This window comes from Hemitrygon akajei, chromosome 8 (genome assembly GCF_048418815.1).
Source record: "Hemitrygon akajei chromosome 8, sHemAka1.3, whole genome shotgun sequence".
Taxonomy (NCBI): Eukaryota; Metazoa; Chordata; class Chondrichthyes; order Myliobatiformes; family Dasyatidae; genus Hemitrygon; species Hemitrygon akajei.
The window spans coordinates 125,578,974-125,602,722 of NC_133131.1; the positions used below are offsets into that span (position 1 = coordinate 125,578,974).

Consider the following 23,749-nt stretch of genomic DNA (forward strand, 5'->3'; position numbering starts at 1 on the left):
TATTAAGGATGAAATAGTGGCATATCTAGATAGCAGTGATAAGATTGGGCCATGCCAGCATGGATTTACCAAGGGTAAATCATGCTTGACTAATCTATTGGAGTTTTTCGAGGATGTAACCAGGAAGTTAGACAAGGGAGATCCAGTGGATGTAGTGTACCTTGATTTTCAGAAGGCATTTGATAAGGTCCCACATAGGAGATTGGTGGGTTAAATCAAAGCTCAGGGCATCGGGGGGAAGACATTGACATGGATAGAAAACTGGTTGGCAGATAGAAAGCAAAGGGTAGCGGTGAATGGGTATTTCTCGGAATGGCAGGTGGTGACTAGTGGGATCGGTATTGGGACCACAGCTGTTTACAATTTACGTCAACGATTTAGATTGAAGGCATTGAGAATAACATCAGCAAATTTGCTGATGATACTAAGCTGGGTGGCAGTGTGACGTGATGAGGATGTTAGGAGAATTCAGGGTGACTTGGATAGGCTGGGTGAGTGGGCAGATACTTGGCAAATGACGTTTAATGTGAATAAGTGTGAGGTTACCACTTTGGGAGTAAGAACAGGAAGGCAGATTATTATCTGAACAGTGTAGAGTTGGGTAAGAGAAATACAAAGAGATCTAGGAGTCCTTGTTCATCAGTCACTGAAGGTGAATGAGCAAGTGCAGCAGGCAGTGAAGAAGGCTAATGGAATGTTGGCCTTTATTACAAAGGGAATTGAGTACAAGAGCAAGGAAATCCTCTTGCATTTGTACAGAGCCCTGGTGAGACCACACCTGGAGTATTGTGTACAGTTTTGGTCTCCAGGGTTAAGGAAGGACATCCTGGCTGTAGAGGAAGTGCAGCGTAGATTCACGAGGTTAATTCCTGGGATGTCTGGACTGTCTTACGCAGAGAGGTTAGAGAGACTGGGCTTGTACACGCTGGAATTAAGGAGATTGAGAGGGGATCTGATTGAAACATATAAGATTATTAAGGGATTGGACAAGATAGAGGCAGGAAATACATTCCAGATGCTGGGAGAGTCCAGTACCAGAGGGCATGGTTTGAGAATAAGGGGTAGGTCATTTAGGACAGAGTTAAGGAAAAACTTCTTCTCCCAGAGAGTTGTGTGGGTCTGGAATGCACTGCCTCGGAAGGTAGTGGAGGCCAATTCTCTGGATGCTTTCAAGAAGGAGCTAGATAGGTATCTTATGGATAGGGGAATCAAGGGATATGGGGACAAGGCAGGAACCGGGTATTGATAGTAGTTGATCAGCCATGATCTCAAAATGGCGGTGCAGGCGCGAAGGGCCAAATGGTCTACTTCTGCACCTATTGTCTATTGTCTACTTCCTCTTCTTTAATCATCATAGTTTCCAGAACTACCCTACTTGTTTCCCTTACCTTACACAATTCAATATCCTTCTCCTTAGTGAATACCGAAAAAAAAAGAAATTGTTCAAAATCTCCCCCATCTCTTTCGGCTCCACACATAGCTGTCCACTCTGATTCTCTAAGGGACCGACTTTATCCCTCACTATCCTTTTGCTATTAATATAACTGTAGAAACCCTTTGGATTTATTTTCACACGTGCCAAAGCAACCTCATATCTTCTTTTAGCTTTTCTGATTTCTTTCTTAAGATTCTTTTTATATTCTTATGTTCCTCGAGCACCTCATTTACTCCATGCTGCCTATATTTATTGTAGATCTCTCTCTTTTTCTGAACCAAGTTTCCAATATCCCTTGAAAACCATGGTTCTCTCAAACTTTTAACCTTTCCTTTCAACCTAACAGGAACATAAAGATTCTGTACCCTCAAAATTTCACCTTTAAATGACCTCCATTTCTCTATTACATCCTTCCCATAAAACAAATTGTCCAAATCCACTCCTTCTCAATCCCTTCACATCTCCTCAAATTTAGCCTTTCTCCAGTCAAAAATCTCAACCCTGGGTCCAGTCCTATCCTTCTCCATAATTATATTGAAACTAATGGCATTGTGATCACTGGACCCGAAGTGCTACCCAACACATACCTATCTCATTCCCTAACAGGAGATCCAACACTGCCCCTTCTCTAGTTGGTACCTCTATGTATTGCTGCAAAACACTATCCTGCACACATTTTACAAACTCCAAACCATCCAGCCCTTTTACAGTATGGGCTTCCCAGTCTATGTGTGGAAAATTAAAATCTCCCACAATCACAACCTTGTGCTTACGACAAATATCTGCTATCTTCTTACAAATTTGCTCCTCCAATTCTCGCTCCCCATTAGGTGGTCTATAATACACCCCTATAAGTGTTACTACATCTTTCCCATTCCTCAATTCCATCCAAATAGGCTCCCTAGACAAGCCCTCTAATCTATCCTGCCAAAGCACCGCTGTAATATTTTCTGTGACAAGTAGTGCAACACCTCCCCCTCTTGCCCCTCCGATTCTATCACACCTGAAGCAACGAAATCCAGGAATATTTAGTTGCCAATCACACCCCTCCTGCAACCATGTTTCACTAATAGCTACAACATCATATTTCCAGGTATCAATCCATGCTCCAAGCTCAGCCACCTTTCTTACAATGCTCCTAGCTTTAAAATAGATGCATTTAAGATACTCTCCACCTCTTCCTCTGTTTATCCCTAACGGTGCAAACAACTTTATTATCTTTTTCTTCCTTCTCCCCTACATCTTCGGTCTGAGCACTCCCCTTCTCTATCACCTGCCTATCCTCCCTCACACACTGTCTATTAGTTTTCTCTATTTGTGAACTAACCTCATCTCTCCTAGTCTCTTCAATTTGATTCCCACCCCCCAACCATTCTAGTTTAAAGTCTCCCCAGTAGCCTTCGCAAATCTCCCCGCCAGGGTATTAGTCCCCCTAGGATTCAAGTGCAACCCGTCCTTTTTGTACAGGTCACACCTGCCCCAAAAGAGGTACCAATGACCCAGAAACTTGAATCCCTGCCCCCTGCTCCAATCCCTCAGCCACGCATTTATCCTCCACCTCATTCCACTCTTACTCTTACTGTCGTGTGGCACAGGCAGTAATCCCGAGATTGCTACCTTTGTGGTCCTCCTTCTCAACTCCCTCCCTAACTCCCTATATTCACCTTTCAGGACCTCTTCCTTTTTCCTACCTATGTCATTGGTACCTATATGTACCACGACCTCTGGCTCCTCACCCTCCCACTTCAAGATATCTTGGACACGATCAGAAACATCCCGGACCCTGGCACCAGGGAGGCAAACTACCATCCGGGTCTCCTGACTGCGTCCACAGAATCACCTATCTGACCCACTAACTATCGGGTCCCCCATTACTACTGCCTTCCTCTTCCTTTCCCTACCCTTCTGAGCTACAGGGCTGGACTCTGTGCCAGAGGCACAGCCACTGTTGCTTCCCCCAGGTAGGCCGTTGCCCCCAACAATACTCAAACAGGAGTACTTATTGCACTGTATTTTTAACCAATAAATTTAATGACTGAATTTGAAATAAAAAAAAACATGCTGACTGGAATCTATTACAAAATTAAATGCAAAACTTCTTGACTATTTACATTTTAGGTTGGCTTGCTGCTTAAGGTTTAACTATGCATTTTTAAACAATGTACATTAACATGACTATCAGTTGTTTCTAATGTGCATTTTGACTAATGACGTGCACTAATGCTGAAATTCACAAGGTAGGTGTTAATTATTTAGTACAATAGATGTTTCTGATCTAAAATGGAAAACTGCCAATTTAAAAATAAAACAATATTAATTAATGAATAGATTATGAAAAGTCATCAATTGCTTCTCAAAAACGGGTCACAAGTTGTCTCTTCTGGTACAGCTGATTAAAAACTGCCATTTTAGTAAATATGTCAACTCTGTTACATTGTCTAATTGAGGTAAGATGACATCATGGGTATATACAGTAAAATCTGTGGTTTAAAAAAAAGATACAGAATTGTTAGCTGTTTTTGAGAAAACTTAGGCTGATAGAACAGTTCCTATATGCAAAATACTTTAACAATCACAAATAGAGAAAATTTTTTAAAGATATCAGGATGGATTTTGATTGCCTCTGCCTGAAATGAATAAAGCACTAATGGTGGCGGACCTTGTTATTCCAGTTCTACGACCAGCTCCAAGGGGTCTACGGTTGGTGACAAATCAAAAAGAGAACTCTGAATGCCATTTTAGTTGGTACTGCTTAGAACTTAGACCTGGACCTGGGAGCAATGCAAATAACCTTTCAGTGTTCACTCCATAACTCCTATGTTATTTAACTCAACTGTCAGCTGCTTCTTGAGATCCGATCTAGCCAACGGCATCTGGATTTTTTTGTGTCCTGCAGCTCATTTAATAAATTTAAATAATATTACAGATTTTACTGATCCAGAAATTAAAATGTTAATTTTGTTTTTCTCTCTCTACAGATATTATCAAATCCATTGAGAATTTGTAGTGTTTTGTACTTATATTAGCCTTCAGTAGTCATTTGGCAAAAGTCAAAATTAAATCTACGATGCATTTAATTTTGGAGTTAGTGCTTGATAATGACAAATTATAACATACCGATATGAATAAACACTTGGATCAAATGGGTTTTCTGCCTTACCTTGAGGCTGCTGAAGCTGTTGCATCAGCTCTTTAAATTTTTCTGCAGCATTCTCCAAATCCATTTTGTTTACAGCTAACAATGCAGGCTTTGATAAAAGCTCCACTTTATATAGCTCCAACTCCTGTATGTGAAAAAGGATCATAATGAAACACAAGATCTACAACATAGTCTGCCAGGTAGGAATGCTGAAATATTGAGACACATTGTGTGACCATATCCCAAATTCAAATGAACAGTAAGAGACATACAGCAGAGTGTATGCCTACTCCAAACAAAGCACATATTGCGCAATCTCCACAGCTCAGTATTTTCCAGGAGGTGTCAAGTAATTGAGAAGAAACTCATATAAAGAGTGGAAATGAAGATCAACCGATACCAAAATATGACTATTTCTTCAAATGAATAATTCAAATGCAGATAGTAACTTGGAAATATTTTTGATAAAAGCATTGTATTGCAGAAAGGAGGTTAAAAAGAATCAATTTTTACTTTGGCAATAACATGCTACACATTGAAAACAAGTTTTCCAAGTATCCTGCATTACCAGCAGATAAATAATTACCAGATTGATGAATATGGGACAGGAGAATGCACATTACCAAACTCACAAATGAAATTAGTCATCTAGAATACCAAAAGGAATAGTACTCTGAATGTTATTCAGTACAAACTTGAATACTAGTTGCTAGTATGCAAATCCTTGGAGGAAAATAGGTAATGAATTATGCTAGCAGAAACACTATGTTTATAAAATGAAAAAGGGAAGTAAAATGATATTGTATGCATGTGAAGCTGCTTTTTATTTGCAAATATACATTTCACCTATGTTACGTACCCCGTAACTGGGTCACTTACCAGCAAAGATAGAGAGGTCCGTTGAAGTCCGATGATACTATTTTTAACAGTATTTATTGATAAAAATACACAAAACAATGTCAATGCAACCATACAGATAATATACATCGTCAATACTAAATCTAAAAGCGCGGGTATAATAATAATAAGAAATAGCTCTATCGTTGTCTAGGGGATAATGTATTGTCCGATGGAAATATGAAAGTCACTCAGTTCATTCAAGCTGCAGGTTTTGGGTTGGAGAGAAAGACGGGTTTAAAACTTGCCCATTCCTTTTATGATGTCAATCCTTCGAGAGTCGTTGGGAGTTGGTTTCCCCGTTGTTAGCTAAAAACCTTTTGGCCTTGGAAAAGGGCCCACCGATTCCAGGGCAAATGGAACCGGACGCACGTGGCCTTTCCCCTGGTTTCTTGCTATTACGGGATCGCTGGCGTTTCTTCTGGTGCATCTGAGGGGCTGTTCCCACAGACCCTCTTTTTATCCTGACTCACAGGGTCTCAGATGTCAATCAGGTTGGGATGATGCAATCCCTCCACCAACCTCCCCCTCGTTTCAGTGCCTGGGGCGTCGATGCATCGTACAGGATGCAATACACAAGTCCATCTCCAAGAGACAATAGCCGGCATCAATGGGTCCACCTCTCAGAGGCCAAGACACATTCCAACGACTTGCGGATTCTGCATGTCTTTCTCTCATTTCCTGGGTCTCCTGAATGGACTCAATAGTGATCTTGCGATTCTCACAAAGGAGGGGGCTACCCCGCACCCTTCGGCCCCTCCGAGCTGTGGTACATTCATAACACCTACATATCCTGATTCAATATTCATAGGGTTGAGCTCCAAAGATGTTGTAATAGGTAAATTTTAATAACTGGATGAAGTCCTGTTAAGTTGATCAACACCAATTACTGTTAAGTGCCATGGGCATCCTTTGGTAAAGATTTGTTTTCTGTACTGAAGCAGTCTTCACGGAGTAGTATGATCTTTATGTTATTTCCTTGCATTTGTGCAACTACTGGAAATAGCATAAAATCACACTACTCTATTAGATCAGTGAGGAATGACAACATCAGTAACGTACAAGAAAGTACTTTAAAGTTTTATTCTCAGGTTTACTTACTTGTACCTACATCAATAAATTTGTGGCCAATCAAGTAATCTGGCTCCATGTATTTCCTGCTCAGAACACCTTTTTACCTAATTTTAGAGGAAAGGAGACTGAAGATCTTTTTATGCTTTTCTCCTGCAGATTCATCCTCTCTTTTCCCCAATTCTCAAATAATCAGTTTTAAACTTTGATCTTACAGGAGATACAAAAATAATCTGCTTTTTTGTCTGACAACAAAGTAGGTGCTACAACATACACACGAACCTTCCCCAAATTTCTCACTGTTCTTTGCTAAATTTCACAGCAATCCATAGTCAACCTCGTGCTATCAATATTTCCATTCACTGGCACAAGGATTAAATGAAACTATTTGGTACAGCTGCCAGAGACAGGAAACAAGCCCAAACTCACACCAACAGAGAGTAGTCAGAGGAGAGGATATGTCAGGAAGGTAGCTTCACATTCAAATTAAAGGCAACAGGGCTTTTTAAAAATTCATCACAAGATTTGAGCTTCATTGACAAGGCTAGTTTTACTGAGCATCTATAGATGAAATTAAGAGGGTGTTGGTAAGATGCCTTTTTGAGCCACTTCAGTTATTCGGGTGAAGATACTTTCAGAGTTCTGCTGGGGAAACAGATCCAAGATTTATAGCCAGCACTGATGAAAGAACAACAAAAAATGTTTAATTCACGATGATGTGACACTTAGAGAGGAATCTGTAGCATGTGAGTTTTCCATTCAACTGCTATCTTTGTATGACGGGGAGAGTGAAGTTGAGAGTTTGGAAAGAGAATTTGGTGCATTACAGTTGTGCATTAACTAGTAAAGTGCATCAGTAAGTCAAGTCAAGTCACTTTTTATTGTCATTTCGACCATAACTGCTGGTACAGTACATAGTAAAAACGAGACGTTTTTCAGGACCATGGTGCTACAAGAAACAGTACAAAAACTACACTGAACTACGTGAAAACAACACAGAAAAAAGACTACACTAGACTACAGACCTACCCCAGGACTGCATAAGATGCACAAAATAGTGCAGGCATTACAATAAATAATAAACAGGACAATAGGCACTGTAGAGGGCAGTAAGTTGGTGTCAGTCCAGTCTCTGGGTATTGAGGAGTCTGATAACTTGGGGGAAGAAACTGTTACATAATCTGGTCGTGAGAGCCTGAATGCTCCGGTGCCTTTTCCCAGATGGCAGGAGGGAGATGAGTTTGTATGAGGGGTGCGTGGGGTCCTTCATAATGCTGTTTGCCTTGCAGATGCAGCGTGTAGTGTAAATGTCCGTAATGGCAGGAAGAGAGGCCCCGATGATCTTCTCAGCTGACCTCACTATCCACTACAGGGTCTTGCGATCCAAGATGATGCAATTTCCGAACCAGGCAGTGATGCAGCTGCTCAAGATGCTCTCAATACAACCCCTGTAGAATGTGATGAGGATGGGGGTGGGAGGTGAACTTTCCTCAGCCTTCGCAGAAAGTAAAGATGCTGTGGGGCTTTCTTTGCTATGGAGCTGGTGTTGAGCGGCCAGGTGAAATTCTCCACCAGGTGAACACCAAGAAATTTGGTGCTCTTAACAATCTCTACCGAGGAGCCGATGTTCAGCGGGGAGTGGTCGCTCCATGCCCTCCTGAAGTCAACATCCATCTCTTTTGTTCACATTCATAGATTGTTGGCTGTGCACCAGTCTGTTAGCCGCTGCACCTCCTCTCTGTAAGCTGACTCATCGTTCTTGCTGATGAAACCCACCACGGTTGTGTCATCAGCGAACTTGATGATATGGTCCGAGCTGTGTGTTGCAGCACAGTCATGGGTCAGCAGAGTGAACAGCAGTGGACTGAGCACACAGCCCTGGGGGGCCCCCCGTGCTCAGTGTGATGGTGTTGGAGATGCTGCCTCCGATCCGGATTACAGGCAGTCATGTAGGCTGTTATGTTCTGGATGGGGCTGAACTTCTTATGCATTTTTAAAGCTGCACCATCCAAATAGAGAATATTCTTATATATTCTTGACTTGTGCCTTGTAAATTGGTAAAAAGGCTTATAGAAGTTGGGAGGTGAGTCATATGCTATAGAATGCACAGCCCCTAATCAGCTCTTGTAGCCACTTTGTTTACAGGGCTGGTCCCTTTAGCTTTTTAATTTACTAAAGCCCTCAGGGTATTATGTGAGAGAGTTCAGCATAGTTGAATGCCAAGCACAGGTGATTGAATTCTCTCATTAGAGAATAATACTGCCTGACGTGTGTGGTGAAAATAATATTTGCCATTTAACAGACCATACCTGAATGTTGTCTCTGCCTTTCTCAGTATAGACTTGAGTTATTTGAGGCTAGAAGTAAAGGAGTTTACTTACTTATGGCTTGTTACACATAGCTTTTATTTTAGCAACGTGCTGTAAGGATTCACTGCTAATGTAATGGCTTCTATGTAATGTTCACTGCTGAGGTAATGGTTTCTCTGTAGCAGCAATGTTTGGGTTATGGCTGGAGATAACAGGACTGTGGTATGCATGTTAGCCAGTCAGGATTTTGCTGCTCTGTCCTGTGCATCTGGAAGGAGATTTTTTGCGGGCTATTGCTGGGGACAGATGAGGAGAGAAGATGCGATTGGAGAGATCTGGTAGACCGCCAGACAGGGTGGACTTGGAGCGAGGGTCCGAAGGGCAGCGACGATTGGAGGAGGTGATGGCAGACGATCGACTTATCAGTGAGCTCCAACATTGCGCAACAAACTGTTTAATAAGATTGGGCCCTTTTCTTTTTTTTCTTTCTTTACTAACCACATAGTAAAAGTAAGAATTATAAAGCTTAATCGTTTAATCACATATTGTGTACTGTTTGTTACTTCAGTCTACTGATTTGTAACAGGGGACACATCGCGCAGCATCTACCCAAACAAGATTTCTTAAGTCTGGCCAGGCCGGGGGCTATCACCCCCTATATTAAGCCGCTAGCCGAAGCAAGAGTTACAAATACAACATAAGGAATGGAGATCAAAAGAATATTTTTAAATGTCAAATGGGTTGTAGATATACAGGACTGTATGTTCAAATCAAAAACAATCAAAAAAACTCTCTGGTTTATACTTCTCTAAAAAAAAATTAGCTCACCTTTGTTAAAAGCTGAACAGCTTCAAATACATTTCTAAATGGTGTTTCAGATGAAAGTTGAAATCCAGTCACATCCACCTACACAGAATAAATCCAAAAAAAGGTATTGTAAGAACCATACAAGTACATTAATTTTATCATAATGCTGTCAGTAAAATAGATTTTCATTAAGTTTTAAAATTTAAAAATAGATGACACATCAGCTAAGGTATAAAAATATTGGTCATCTTTCAACAAAGTTTAGAGTAAAGTTTAGAGTCATCAAGGGGAACCTGATCATTAAATTTGCTGATGATACCACAGTGGTGGGGCTCATCAGCAAAAATGACCAAACAATGTACAGGGAGGAGGTCAAACACCTAGAGAGCTGGTGCAGTGACAACAACTTGATGCTTAATGTCATCAAAACCAAGGAGATGATCGTCGATTTCAGATGGTCTCAGCCTGAGCACACACCCCTCAGCATCAGCGGCTCCACAGTGCAGTGTGGAAAACATCAAGTTCCTTGGGGTGCAGATCTCGGACAATCTCACCTGGTCCAGGAACACCACAGGGATTGTGAAACGGGCCCAGCAGAGATTGCACTTTCTGAGGAAACTTAAACAAACATCACTCCCCACTAACATCTTAACTACATTCTACAGAGGCGTGGTTGAGAGTGTGCTGACCTTTTGCATCACAACCTGGTACTCCAGCTGCAGTGCTGCTGACAAAAAAGCCTTGCAGAGGGTGGTTAGGGGAGCAGAGAAGGTTATTGGGGTCTCCCTACCTTCTGTGTAAGACCTCTTTCAGAGTCGATGCCTCCAGAAGACACGGTACATCATTAAAGACCCCTCGCACCCTCTCCATAAACTGTTTGTTCTTCTGCCATCAGGCAAACGTTACAGGAGCATCAAAACAAAAACCATAAGGCTACTAAACAGCTTCCTCCCACAGGCAGTCAGACTGCTAAATAGCTGCTCTACCTGACTCTGCCTTAGACACTTTTAACTTGCACTGGACACTTATAACTTGATTTTAACTGAGATGTGGCTGTTGTGTTTTACTATCTATTGTTGTGTTTATTATTTAGTGTGCGTTTGTTATGTTATGATTGCACTTGTCCCTGGGAAACGCTGTCTCATTCTGCCCTGCTGAGCTGATGTATGGTTAGAATGACAATAAAGTTTTTGAATCTTGAATCTTGAGGACCCTGTTTATGCACTAGAGGAATTCTACAGTTTAAGATTTTTTAAATTTCATGTAGACATTCAAATAAGCACTTGCTCAGTGGTCAATGTCATAATTACAACTTCTGACTTGAGATCTGAGACTTTAATAAAACATGGGTAGTTACAGACCTGTTTGTAACCACTCAGGTCCGACTCCTGATACAATGCTTTCAAGACTGCCATTAATGACAAAACAGCATGCCATAATTTATGGATTAAGTATATATAAAGATGAATCACTTTCTCATTATTCTAGTGGTGGGTATGGAATCAGGATTTTCAGATGAAAAAGCAGTTTGAGAAAACAATTAAATAAGTCATGCTGGTTTCATCAATGTCTAAATACAGTGAGCAAAAACATTCCACATCTAGAGAATTATATAAGAAAATAAAATAAAATTAGTTTCTTACTCACCACATAAAGAAGTTGCTTGGTCCTCTCTACATGTTTAAGAAACTTGTGACCCATTCCTTTATTTAAGTGTGCACCTTCAATCAAACCAGGCAGATCTGCTATTGACACCTGTTACAACAAACACTTTGTACTTTACACATAATTTACAATTTATATACAGAAGTTTGAAACATAAAGAACTAATTTTAAACTATATTTGAAAATGTGCTATTTCTAATTTCTGGCCTCACACAAACACGTGACAGAAAATTTTCCAGCAGTGTTTGGGTAATGCAGGCAACTTTGATAAGGTTACAGTTCTCTTAACTTTGAAAAAGTAGTTGTGAGCCCATCAATTCTCCATTTTTATAATAGAAAAATAAATGTTAAAAGTCAACATGGACTGTTTAAAGGGAAATGCAGAGGTGCCTCAATTTCCCTAGAACATCTTGGTATTAGTAATCACACACCTGGAAGATATTTGGTTAATGTCAAATGTTACTGACAAAGTATCCATCTAGACAAGTGGCAAGTATTCCTTCAAATTCCTGACAATGAATTACTCAGTTTGAATATCCATAAGACCATTCAGTCATAGGTGCAGAATTAGGCCATTCTGCCCATCGAGTCTACTCCACCTTTCTACCAGTTGATTTATTATCTCTCTCCAGCCTACTCTCATAATCATATGGCTAATCCAAGTTAGCTCGTCAAATATGGCATCCACAAGATTTATGTTGGCCTTGTAGTGACAAACCTAGACACAAAACATAGAACACTACAGCTCAGTACAGGCTCTTCAACCCACTCTGTCATGCCATCTTTTTTAACCTAGTCCAAGATCAATCTCACTCTTCCCTCCCACATAGCCCTCCATTTTTCTCTCATCAATGTGCCTACTAAAAGTGGCTGTTCCCTCAATCACAGGTACATTGATTTTGGATACTGTTCAGAGGTATGACCTACCAAGAGAAAGCTGCAGCGACAAGGTCTCTGGCACTGAATTTAGCCCTGTGGCCCAGGAAGGAGGGGGAAGAAGAGGTTTGCAGTGGTGATTGGGGATTCAATAGCTGGGGCTATGAAATTCTATGGATGAGAAAGGAACACCCATATGGTATGTTGTCTACCAGATGCCAGTGTTAGGGACGTCTCAGATAGGGTCCACAGCATTTTTAAGGGGGAGGATGAACAGCCAGAAATTATGGTACATATTTGTAGCAACAACACAGGTAGGAAAAGGAATGAGGAGAAATTGGTGCAGGAGTGGTTTTCAGATTTGTGAACCATTGGGACTTCTTTTTGGGAAAGTAGGACCTGAACAAAAAGAATAAGTTACACCTGAACTCGAAGGGCACCAGTATCCTTGCAGGCAGATTTGCTAGAGTCTTTGGAGAGGGTTTAAACTCATTCGGCAGGAGAATGGGAACCAGAGTGATAGGTCTGAGGATGCAGCGTGTAGAGACTGTGAGGAAGGATAGGCAGTTGATAGATCAAAATTGCAGCCTTTGGTATGGGCTTAAGTGTATCTGTTTAATGCAAGTATTAGGAACAAGGGTGATGAACTTAGAGCTTGGGTCAGTACACAATGAAAACATTCTGGCCATTACAGAGACTTGGCTGTCACAAAGGCATGAATGGCTGCTGGATATTAGAGGTTTCAAAAGGGACAGAAAGGGAGGTAAAAAAAGGTAGGGGAGTGATATTGCTAATCAGGGATAGTATCATAGCTGCAGAAAAGGAGGACATTCTAAAGGGAATGTCTACTAAGTCAGTGTGGGTGGAAGTCAGACACAGGAAGGGAGTAATCACTCTACTGGGAATATTCTATGGACCCCCCCCCCCCACACCCCACCCCACCAATAACAACAGATCTGGAGGCGGATTTCAGAAATGTGCAAAAATAACAGGATCGCTCTAATGGGTGATTTCCCAAATTTCTGTAACACTGATTGACACCTCATTAGTGCAAAAGGTTTAGATGGGCCAGAATTTGTTAAGGAAGGTTTCCTGACACAATATGTAGATAGACAACTATAGGAGAATCCATACTAGATCTAGTACTAAGCAAAGAACCAGGTCAGGGTTCAGATCTCTCAGTGGGAGAGCATTTCGGTAACCAGAACTCTAACCTTTACCCTTACCTTGGAGAGGGATAGGACCAGATGGCATAGGAAAATGTTTTATTGGGGGAGGTAGAATTATGGTACTATTACACAGAAACATGGTTGTATAAATTGGGAACAAAACTATTCAGGGAAATTCACAACAGAAATGTGGAGGTTATTTAGGAAGCATTTGCATGAGGTTCTGGATAGGTTTATCCCATTGAGGCTTGAAAAGGATGGTAGGGTAAAGGAACCATGGTTAACAATAGATGTGGAATGTCTAATCAAGAGGAAGAAAGATGCTTAATTAAGGTTTAGGAGGCAAGGATAAGAGATGGTTCTACAGAGTTACATGGCAGCAAGGAAGGAACTGAAGAATTGAATTAAAAGAGTTAGAATGGGGTATGAGAAAGTCTTGGCGAGCAGGATTAAGGAAAACCCAAAGGTTTTCCACACATATGTAAAGAAAAGAAGGATGGCAAATATGATGGCAGAATATAGTATTAATGGTAAGACTCTTGGCAGTGTGGAGGATCAGAGGGATCTTGGGGTCCGAGGCCACAGCACCCTCAAAGTAGCTGCGCAGGTTGATCTGTGGTTAAGAAGGCATACGGTGTATTGGCCTTCATCAATCGTGGAATTGTATTTAGGTGCTGAGAGGTAATGTTGCAGCTATATAGCACCCTGGTCAGACCTCACTTGGAGTACTGTGCTCAGTTCTGGTCGCCTCACTACAGGAAGGATGTGGAAACCATTGAAAGGGTGCAGAGGAGATTTACAAGGAGGGTGCCTGGATTGGGGAGCATGCCTTATCAGAATAGGTTGAGTGAACTCGGCCTTTTCCCTTGGAGCGAAGGAGGATGAGAGGTGACCTGATAGAGGTGTATAAGATGATGAGAGGCATTGATCATGTGGATAGTCAGAGGTTTTTCCCAGGGCTGAAATGGTTGCCACAAGAGGACACAGGTTTAAGGAACTGGGGAGTAGGTACAGAGGAGATGTCAGGGGTAAGTTTTTTAATCATAGAGAGTGGTGAGTGCGTGGAATGGGCTGCCGGCAACGGTGGTGGAGGCAGATACGATAGGGTCTTTTAAGAGACTTTTGGATAGGCACATGGAGCTTAGAAAAATAGAGGGCTATAGGTAAGCCTAGTAATTTCTAAGGTCAGGACATGTAGGGACATAGAAACATAGAAAATCTACAGCACAATACAGGCCCTTCCGTCCATGTGGACCGAAGGGCCTGTATTGTGCTGTAGATTTTCTATGTTTCTATGATTACTATAGTGTGGGTAGGACCAATCAGGGATAGAAGTGAAAACATATGCCTGGAGTTGGAGGAGGTAGGGGAAATCCTTAATGAAAACTTTGTTTTAGTATTCACCGCTGAGAGGGACCTTGACATTTGTGAGGGAAGCATAAAATAAGCTGATATATTAGAACATGTCAATGCTAAGAAAGAGGATGTACTGGAACTTTTTTTAAAAAGGTTAAGATACGTAAGTCCCCAGATGTGCCACAGGTTATCTTAGAAAGTATTCTTTCATTTCACATAAGCCGAAGATAACTTGAGAGTCCATTCCATTGATATAATAACACACAAAATATGCACATTTAAGATGCTAAAATAATTAAATGCCTTATTTTATCAATAAACTAACACATTACCAGTATTTTTGTTTAAAAAGACAAATGCTATGTTTCATTACCCATAATTATTGCCACTATGTTCATCAAGCATAATAATATTGCAGTACAGAGAGAACAGAGTGAGACCATCAGGAAAATAATGCTTAGCCCACTGCTCTACTCTCTGTATACACATGACTGTGTGGCTAGGCATAGCTCAAATACTATCTACAAATTTGCTGACAATAGAACCATTGTTGGTAGAATATCAGGTGGTGACGAGAGGGCGTACAGGAGTGAGATATGCCAACTAGTGGAGTGGGCCGCAGCAACAACCTGGCACTCAACGTCAGTAAGACGAAAGACCTGATTGTGGTCATCAGGAAGGGTAAGTCGAAGGAACACATACCAATCCTCATAGAGGGATCAGAAGTGGAGAGAGTGAGCAGCTTCAAGTTCCTGGGTATCAAGATCTCTGAGGATCTAACCTGGTCCCAACATATTGATGTAGTCACAAAGAAGGCAAGACTTCATTAGATGTTTGAAGCGATTTGGCATGTCAACAAATACGCTCAAGAATTTCTATAGTTGTACCATGGAGAGCATTCTGACAGGCTGCATCACTGTCCGGTATGGAGGGGCTACTGCACAGTACCAAAAAAAGCTGCAGAAGGTTGTAAATCTAGTCAGCTCCATCTTGGGCACTAGCCTACAAAGTACCTAGGACATCTTTAGGAAGCGATGTCTCAGAAAGGCAGCGTCCATTATTAAAGACCTCCAGCACCTAGGGGGCATGCACGTTTCTCACTGTTACTGTCAGGTAAGAGATACAGAAGCCTGAAGACACACCCTCAGCGATTCAGGAACAGCTTCTTCCCCTCTGCCATCTGATTCCTAAATGGACTTTGAAGCTTTGGACACCACCTCAATTTTTTTTTAAATATACAGTATTTCTGTTCTTGCACATTTTTTAATAATCTATTCAATATATGTAATCGATTTACTTGTTTATTTATTATTATTTTTTCTCTCTCTGCTAGATCATGTATTGCATTGAACTGCTGCTGAGTTGACAAATTTCACGATTTCAGATCACATGCCAATGATAATAAACCTGATTCTGATTAAAATACCAGTAACTACACTGTGAGGAAATAAAGCAAATACATAAAAGACTGTGAACATCATAAATATGTATTATATTGTAAATTAATATATACCTCTGTTCTATTTGCCAATTACTAAAATAAGGGTAATGCGCATTGAAGTTTTTAAAAAATTCTTTATGACAAGGGGGCCATTCAGACCATCGAGACTTAGCCAGTTCTCAAGCAATTCCATCCTTTCTCTTATTTGCTTGTTACCTATTCTTTCACCCATTCACTATCATCTTCCTCACCATCCACCCATACTCGAGGCAATTTACTAATGTGGTCGATTAACCTAGTATGTTATGGAGCCTTAATGAAAAACATGACCTTCAGTTCAAGTCTGTAGTTATCATTAACCAACCATTTATATTAATCCTAATTTTTATTCTTCCCCCCCCCCCCCCCATTTTCATCCAGTTCCTCCAGATTCTACCATTCATCTACCAACCCACATGTCTTTGGGATGTGGGAGGAAACTGGGAAACACAAGCAGTCATGGAAGAACATGCATACTGACAACACTGGAGCTAAGAACTGAATCCAGGTCCCTGAAGCCACAAGACAGCTCAACTATCTACAGCATTACAGTGCCATCAGATTCTACATATTGAAACATTTACTAAAAAAAAAGGTTCTTATTATTTGTGTTGTACATTCCCTGGGCTGATGCAGCTAAATTTCTAGCAATGACCCCCTTCTCCAATTTCCTGTGGAAAAAATTCTGATTAAATCAAAAAAGCAGTCTCGTATTTTCTACTCTATCGTGAAATGAACATAAATGATTCAATTCTCACCTGCTTGTAATCACTGTATAATAGCTTTCCAATTTCTGGTTTCAAAGTAGTGACTAAAGATTAAAGCAAAACACATGTAAACAAAAAAAAACTTTTAAAAAAGATATAGATACGAGTATCTTTACATGTGAATTAAGCTGAAGAATATGACAGTTGGATCCCAGACTACATTCTTTTGGGAAAAGAAATTTTGCTTGGTGCTCAAAGCGGAAGACAACATGGGGAAGATCAGTTAGCCCACATAGCCTGTCCCAAATAAATTACTTTTAAAATAAATTTATTTTCATGTTATACCACAACATTGAATGAGTCCACAACAACAACATATTCAATATAAACTGCATGCAGATCTGACTGGAAGAGCAAAAATGAAAACTACCTTCTATGTACTTATATATATTTATACATTTTAATCATATTCTGGGTTTAACTTTGTTGAATAGTATACCACAAACAAATATGTCTGATGATATGTCTACATTTGCCCTTTGACATTAGACCATAATGTGGTACTGTGCAAAAGTCTTAGGCACATATATATAGCTAGGGTGACTGAGACTTTTGCATAGTACTGTATCTTTCAATGTGGAGCAGAGAGCAAGTTTGAAAATTTGGCGGGAGCAAAGCATGTTAAGCATGACAAGGGCATAGCCATGAGTGGGGTGTGGGACAATGGCATAGAAGGTGTACCAGAGGCGGGGGATGGTGTGGGTGCAGACACATCCAGCACAGAGACACCGGGCAAGGTAATTTGATTCCAAACAATTGGTTTATTGATCTTTACAGAATGTCTCTATTGTTTCCCTCTCTTTTTCCAACCATGAGACCCTCTCCTTGCCCCTTCCCACTCTCAGTCCACTTAGAAATCCATATCAAAATCAGGTTAATCACACACACACATCATGAAATTTGTTTTTCTTTTGCTGTAGCAGTACAGTGCACAAAATTACTACAGTACTGTGCAAAAGTCTTAGGCACCTTAGATAGATATACAGTATTTATAATTAAAAGACTACAAGACATAACAGCAGAATTAGGCCATTTGGCTCAAGTCTGCTTTTCCATTTCATCATGGCTGAGCCATTTCCCTCTCAAACCCACTCTCCTGCCTTCTCCCATAACCTTTCACACCCTGACTAATCAAGAACCTATCAAACTCCACCCTAAATGCTCCCAGTGACGTGGCCTCCACAGCCAACTGTGGCAATGAACTACACAGATTCTCACTCTCTGGCTAAAGAAATTCCTCCTCATCTGTTCTAAAAGGACGTGGCTCTATTCTAAGGCTGTGTCCTCTGGTCCTAGACTCTCCCACCAAAGGAAACATCCTTTTGATGCTCAATAGGTTTCAATGAGATGCCCCCTCATTCTTCTGAATTCCAGCCAGTACAGACCCAAAGCCTTAAATCACTGCTCAAGTGATAACCCTTTCAGTCCCAAAATCATTCACATGAACCTCCCCTGAACTCCCTCCAGTATCAGCACAATCTTTCTTAAAAAAAGGAGCCCAAAACTGCTCCAAGTGTGGCCTCACTAGTGCCTTATATAGCCTTAGCATTACATCCTTGCTTTTATATTCTAGTCCTCTTAAAATGAGTGTTAACACCGATTCAACATGAAATCCCACTCGCCATCCTCATCACATTCTACAGGGGTTGTATTGAGAGCATACTGAGCAGCTGCATCATTGCCAGGTTCAGAAATTGCACCATCTCGGATCGCAAGACCCTGCAGCAGATAGTGAGGTCAGCTGAGAAGATCATCGGGGTCTCTCTTCCCACCATTACGGACATTTACACTACACGCTGCATCTGCAAAGCAAACAGCATTATGAAGGACCCCACGCACCCCTCATACAAACTCTTCTCCCTCCTGCCATATGGGAAAAGGCACTGAAACATTCGGGCTCTCACGACCAGACTATATAACAGTTTCTTCCCTCAAACTATCAGACTCCTCAATACCCAGAGCCTGGACTGACACCTTACTGCCTTATTGTCTTGTTTATTATTTATTGTAATGCCTGCACTGTTTTGTGCACTTTATGCAGTCCTGGGTAGGTCTGTAGTCTAGTGTAGTTTTTTTCTGTGTTGTTTTTTTACGTAGTTCACAGTTTAGTTTTTGTACTGTGTCATGTAACACCACGGTCCTGAAAAAACATTGTCTCATTTTTACTATGTACTGTACCAACAGTTATGGTCAAAATGATAATAAAAGTGACTTGACTTGAAAATTAACCTTTAGGGAATCCTACACAAGGACTCCCAAATTCCGTTGCAACTCTGATTTTTAAATTTTCTCATTTAGAAAGTAGTCTATGCTTTTATTCCTTCCTGCAAAGTACATGACCACATACTTCCCAACACTGTATTACATATGCCACTTCTTTGCCTATTCTCCTACTCTGTCCAAGTCCTTCTGCAGACTCTGCTTCCTCAACACTACCTGCCCCTCCACCTATCTTCATATCATCCTCAAACTTGGGTGGCCACAAAGCTATCAATTTCAACATGGAAATTGTTGAAATACAACGTAAAAAGTGGTCGCAACACAGATCTCTGCGGTACACCACTAGTCATCGACAGCCATTCTGAAAATGTTCCTTTCATTCCTACCCTTTGCCTCCTGCTAATCAGCCATTGCTCTATCTGTGCTAGTATCTTTCCCGTAATATCCTGGGCTGTTATCTAATTTAGCAGCCTCGTGCGGCATCTTATCAAAGGTCTTCTGAAAATCCAAGTATAAAACATTCACCAATTCTCCTTTGTCTATCCCACTTGTTATACCTTCAAAAAAAATTCCAACAGATCGGTCAGGCAAGATTTTCCTTAAGGAAGCCATGCTGGTTTCACCTATTTTGCATGTACCCCAAAACCACATCCTTAACAATTGACTCCACTATCTTCCCAACCACTGATTGTCTGACTAACTGGCCTATAATCTCCTTTCATCTGCCTCCCTCCCTTTATGAAGAGTGGAGTGACATTCACAATGTCCCAGTCCTCCGGAACCATGCCAGAATCTATTGATTCTAGAAAGATCATTACTAATGCCTTCACAATCTCCAGCTACCTCTTTTAAAACCCTGGGGTATAGTCCATCAGGTCCAGGTGACTTATCTACCTTCAGACCTTTCAGTTACCCAAGCGTCATTTCCCTAGCAAAAGCAACTGCACTCACTTCTGCCCCTTGACACTCTCAAACTTCCAGCATACTTCTAGTGTCTTCTACAGTGAAGACTGATGCAAATATTTATAAAGTTCATCCGCCCTTTCCTTGTCCCTTGTTACTATCTCTCCAGTGTCATTTTCCTGCGGTCCAATATTTAATCCTGCCTCTCTTCTTATATATCTGAAAAAAATTAATACAATTTTTGATATTATTGTCTAGCTTATCTTCATATTTCATCTTCCCAATGAATTTTTTAGTTGCCTTCTGTTGGTTTTTAAAAATTTTCCAATCCTCTTAACTTTGCACTAATTTTTGTTCTAGTCAATATCCTCTCTTTTGCTTTTATGTTGGCTTTGACTTCCCTTGTCAGCCACAGTTGCATCATCCTGCCTTTGGAATACCTCTTCTTCTTTGGGATGTATCTATCCTGTGCCTTCCAAACTGCTCCCAAAAACTCCAGACATTGCTGTTCTGACATCAGCCCTGCTAGTGTTCCCTTTCAAATCAACTTTGGCCAGCTCCTCTCTGATGCCTCTGTAATTCTCTTTACTCCACTATAACACTGATAAATCTGACTTTAGCTTCTCCCTCTCAAATTGCAGGGTGAATTTTATATTATGACCACAGTTTCCTAAGGGTTTCTTTACCTTAATCTCCCTAATCATATCCAGTTCATTACACAACACCCCATCCAGAATTGCTGATCCCCTAGTGGACTCAACCACAAGCTATTCCAAAAAGCCATTTCAGAGGCATTCCACAAATTCTCTCTCGAGATCCAGCATCAACTTGATTTTCCCAATCTATCTGCATATTGAAATCCTCAATAACTCATGTAACATTGCCTTCTTGACATGCTTTTTCTATCTCCTGCTGTAATTGTAGATCACATCCTAGCTACTGTTCGGAGGCCTGTAAATAATTCCCATCAGGGTCTTCTTACCCTCTCACCTTCTTAACCTCTATCCACAAGGATTCTACATCTTCTGATCCTGTATCACCTCTTTCTAAAGATTTAATTTCATTTTTTACCAGTACAGCCACTCTTCCCCCTCTGCCTACCTGCCCATCTTTTCGATACATTGTGTATTGCAGGTGTATTACATTTGGGGATATTAAGCTTCCAACTACAATCGTCTTTCAGCTATTATTCCATGATACCCGTGCATTCAAATATAAAACCTTCAGTCCTGTGTTTGTCACCCTTTTCAATTTTGCCCCCTTTAACATTGCAGCTGATCCCACTGACTACAATTTTGCCCTAGCATCTGCCTGTCCTTCCTGACAGTTTCACTATACCCTACGTCTGCTTGTAAACCAGTATTCCTAACACTCCGGTTCCCATCCCCCTGCCAAATTAGTTTAAACCCTTCCCAACAGCACTAGCAAAACTGCCTGCAAGGATATTGATCCCCTTCAGTTATAGGTGTAGCCCATCCCTTTTGTACAGGTCCCTTTTGTACAGATCCCAGAGGATCCCAATGATCCATAAATCTGAAACCAGTGCCCAAGTACAGTATACAAGAAAGGATAAGATTGAAATAATGACACTGGGACTTCTGACAGAAAACAAAATACCCTTTATTCACATTGAAATCAAGGAAGCAACAAAGAAAGTCTTAAAGGAAGGCACTAGTAACATATAGAGGGGGAAAATCCAAAAATAAATATCTTCAGTGGTTTATACTTACATGGATAATCTGCAATTTTTGGTTTTGCATGAGACAATTTGCTCAATAGTGTAGATTTCCCAGCATTTGGAAACCTGGAATTAATAGAAATAAATTTATGAACTTAAGACATAACTTAAAATATACAATCAATAAAGTTTTAACTGATCTGCTAAAGTCAGTCCAGTACTAAGCTGCATAATAAAAAAAATCAGAAGATTTAAATGATTAAGACCAAATTCAATGACGTACTGATACCTGACATTCAATGTAGAACTTTCAAGTAAATGAAACTAAACAATTAGAAGTTCAATAATGTTATGACTTCAGCTTCAGAGCAGCTTTTACATTTTGATTATTCCGCATTTCAATTTGTGTACACAACAAATATTGTGCTGATAAATTTACAGCGGACAGCGAATGTTTGTAATTATAATAGAGGAAATTTGACATCAACTTCAGCAATGCAGATAAATCAAAAATCCACTCTTACAGGATGTGTTCTAAACATTTTTCATTAATCTGCAGAAATTTATGAATTGATGAGAACTCTATTTTTAAGATAGTTTTCTCAATGCTACCTTTGTTGCATGAAGTATAAATGAATTTTAAATGACATATCAAACCATAGAAACTATTTAGCAAGCCCTCAGATCCTGAGCAGGAGTGGATTTCTGGTTTTATTTGCATGTGGCTATATTGCCCAAGTCATTGTTAAATTTCCTCCTAAACACAACTACCTTATCCAGTAGATGGTCAACATTTCTATCACTTAAAAGAAAAAAAATGAAGTTTGCTAGTAGTACATCAGTTTTTGTCTTAGTTGTTATAAAATCATAAAATATAGGAGCAGAATTACATTATTCAGCACATTGAGTCTGCTCCTCCATTCAATCATGGCTGATATCTATATTTCTCTTCTCAACACTATTCTTCTGTCATCTCCCGCTAAGTCTGAAACCTTTTACCAATCAAGAACCTATTATTTTCTGCCTTAAATACACATATTACATGGCCTGCAAGGATGCTGTGGCAAAACTAAATTCCATAGATTCACCACCCTTTGACTGAAGAAATCACACACCTCGGTTTTAAAGGGATATAACTCTATTCTGAGGCTGTGCCCTTGAATCCCAGACTCACCTACAGTTTTCAGGTTTCATTTCGATCCACCCTCATTCTTCTGAATTCTATTCAGTACAGGTCCAGAATCATCAAACATTATGTCTTTTATTCCTGGGATCGTTGTTGTGAACCTCCTGTGCACCCTCTCCAGGACTAGCACATCTTTCTTTCAATACAGGACCCATAACTGCTCAGAATATTCCAATACAGTCAGACCAATGCTTCACAAAGCCTCAGCAGTACATCTTTGCTTTTATTTTCTAATTCTCTCAAGACGAATGCCTTTCTTACTACCAACTCAACCTGCAAGTTAACCTTAAGGGAATCCCAGACTGGAACTCCCAAGTCCCATTATGCCTCCGATTTCTGAATTCTACTCCAACTAAAAAAAAGTTTACACCTTTTCTCTTCCTATCACAATATATAATCTTACACTTCTCTATCTGTTTTCCATCTGCCATTTCTTTGCCCACTCTTCTGAAATGTCCATGTCTTTCTGCAGACTTTGTGCCTCTGCACCACCACCTATCTTTGTATTGTTTGCAAACTTGATCATGATGCCATCAGTTCCTTCATCAAGATCATTAATGATAATATATGTAAGCATTATGTATTTGAAGATAAAATTTGTGTCCCAATACTAACCTCTAAGGAATTCCACTCATCACTGGTAGCCATCTTGGAAAGTGCTCCAGATAAAAGAAATTATTGGTAGGGAACATAAAAAACAGAAGAAACAGAAATGGGAATTGCCTATATGATCCATCAAGACTGACTGGCATTTAAAAATCACAGTTGATTTTCTACCTTCAATCCAATTT

The 23,749-nt window shown here is 40.4% G+C and overlaps 1 protein-coding gene across 1 annotated transcript in view; it reads right to left on the minus strand.

The window, feature by feature from the left end:
- gtpbp10 (GTP-binding protein 10 (putative)) overlaps positions 1-23,749 on the minus strand; it is a 50,557-nt gene that overhangs the window by 2,443 nt on the left and 24,365 nt on the right. Inside the window, exons 5-9 of the mRNA XM_073054570.1 lie at positions 21,825-21,898; positions 16,963-17,015; positions 11,306-11,413; positions 9,680-9,757; positions 4,596-4,719 (exon numbers count right to left, since the gene is read on the minus strand). Coding sequence (XP_072910671.1) covers positions 4,596-4,719; positions 9,680-9,757; positions 11,306-11,413; positions 16,963-17,015; positions 21,825-21,898 — 437 coding nt within the window. The remainder of the gene's footprint in view (positions 1-4,595; positions 4,720-9,679; positions 9,758-11,305; positions 11,414-16,962; positions 17,016-21,824; positions 21,899-23,749) is intronic.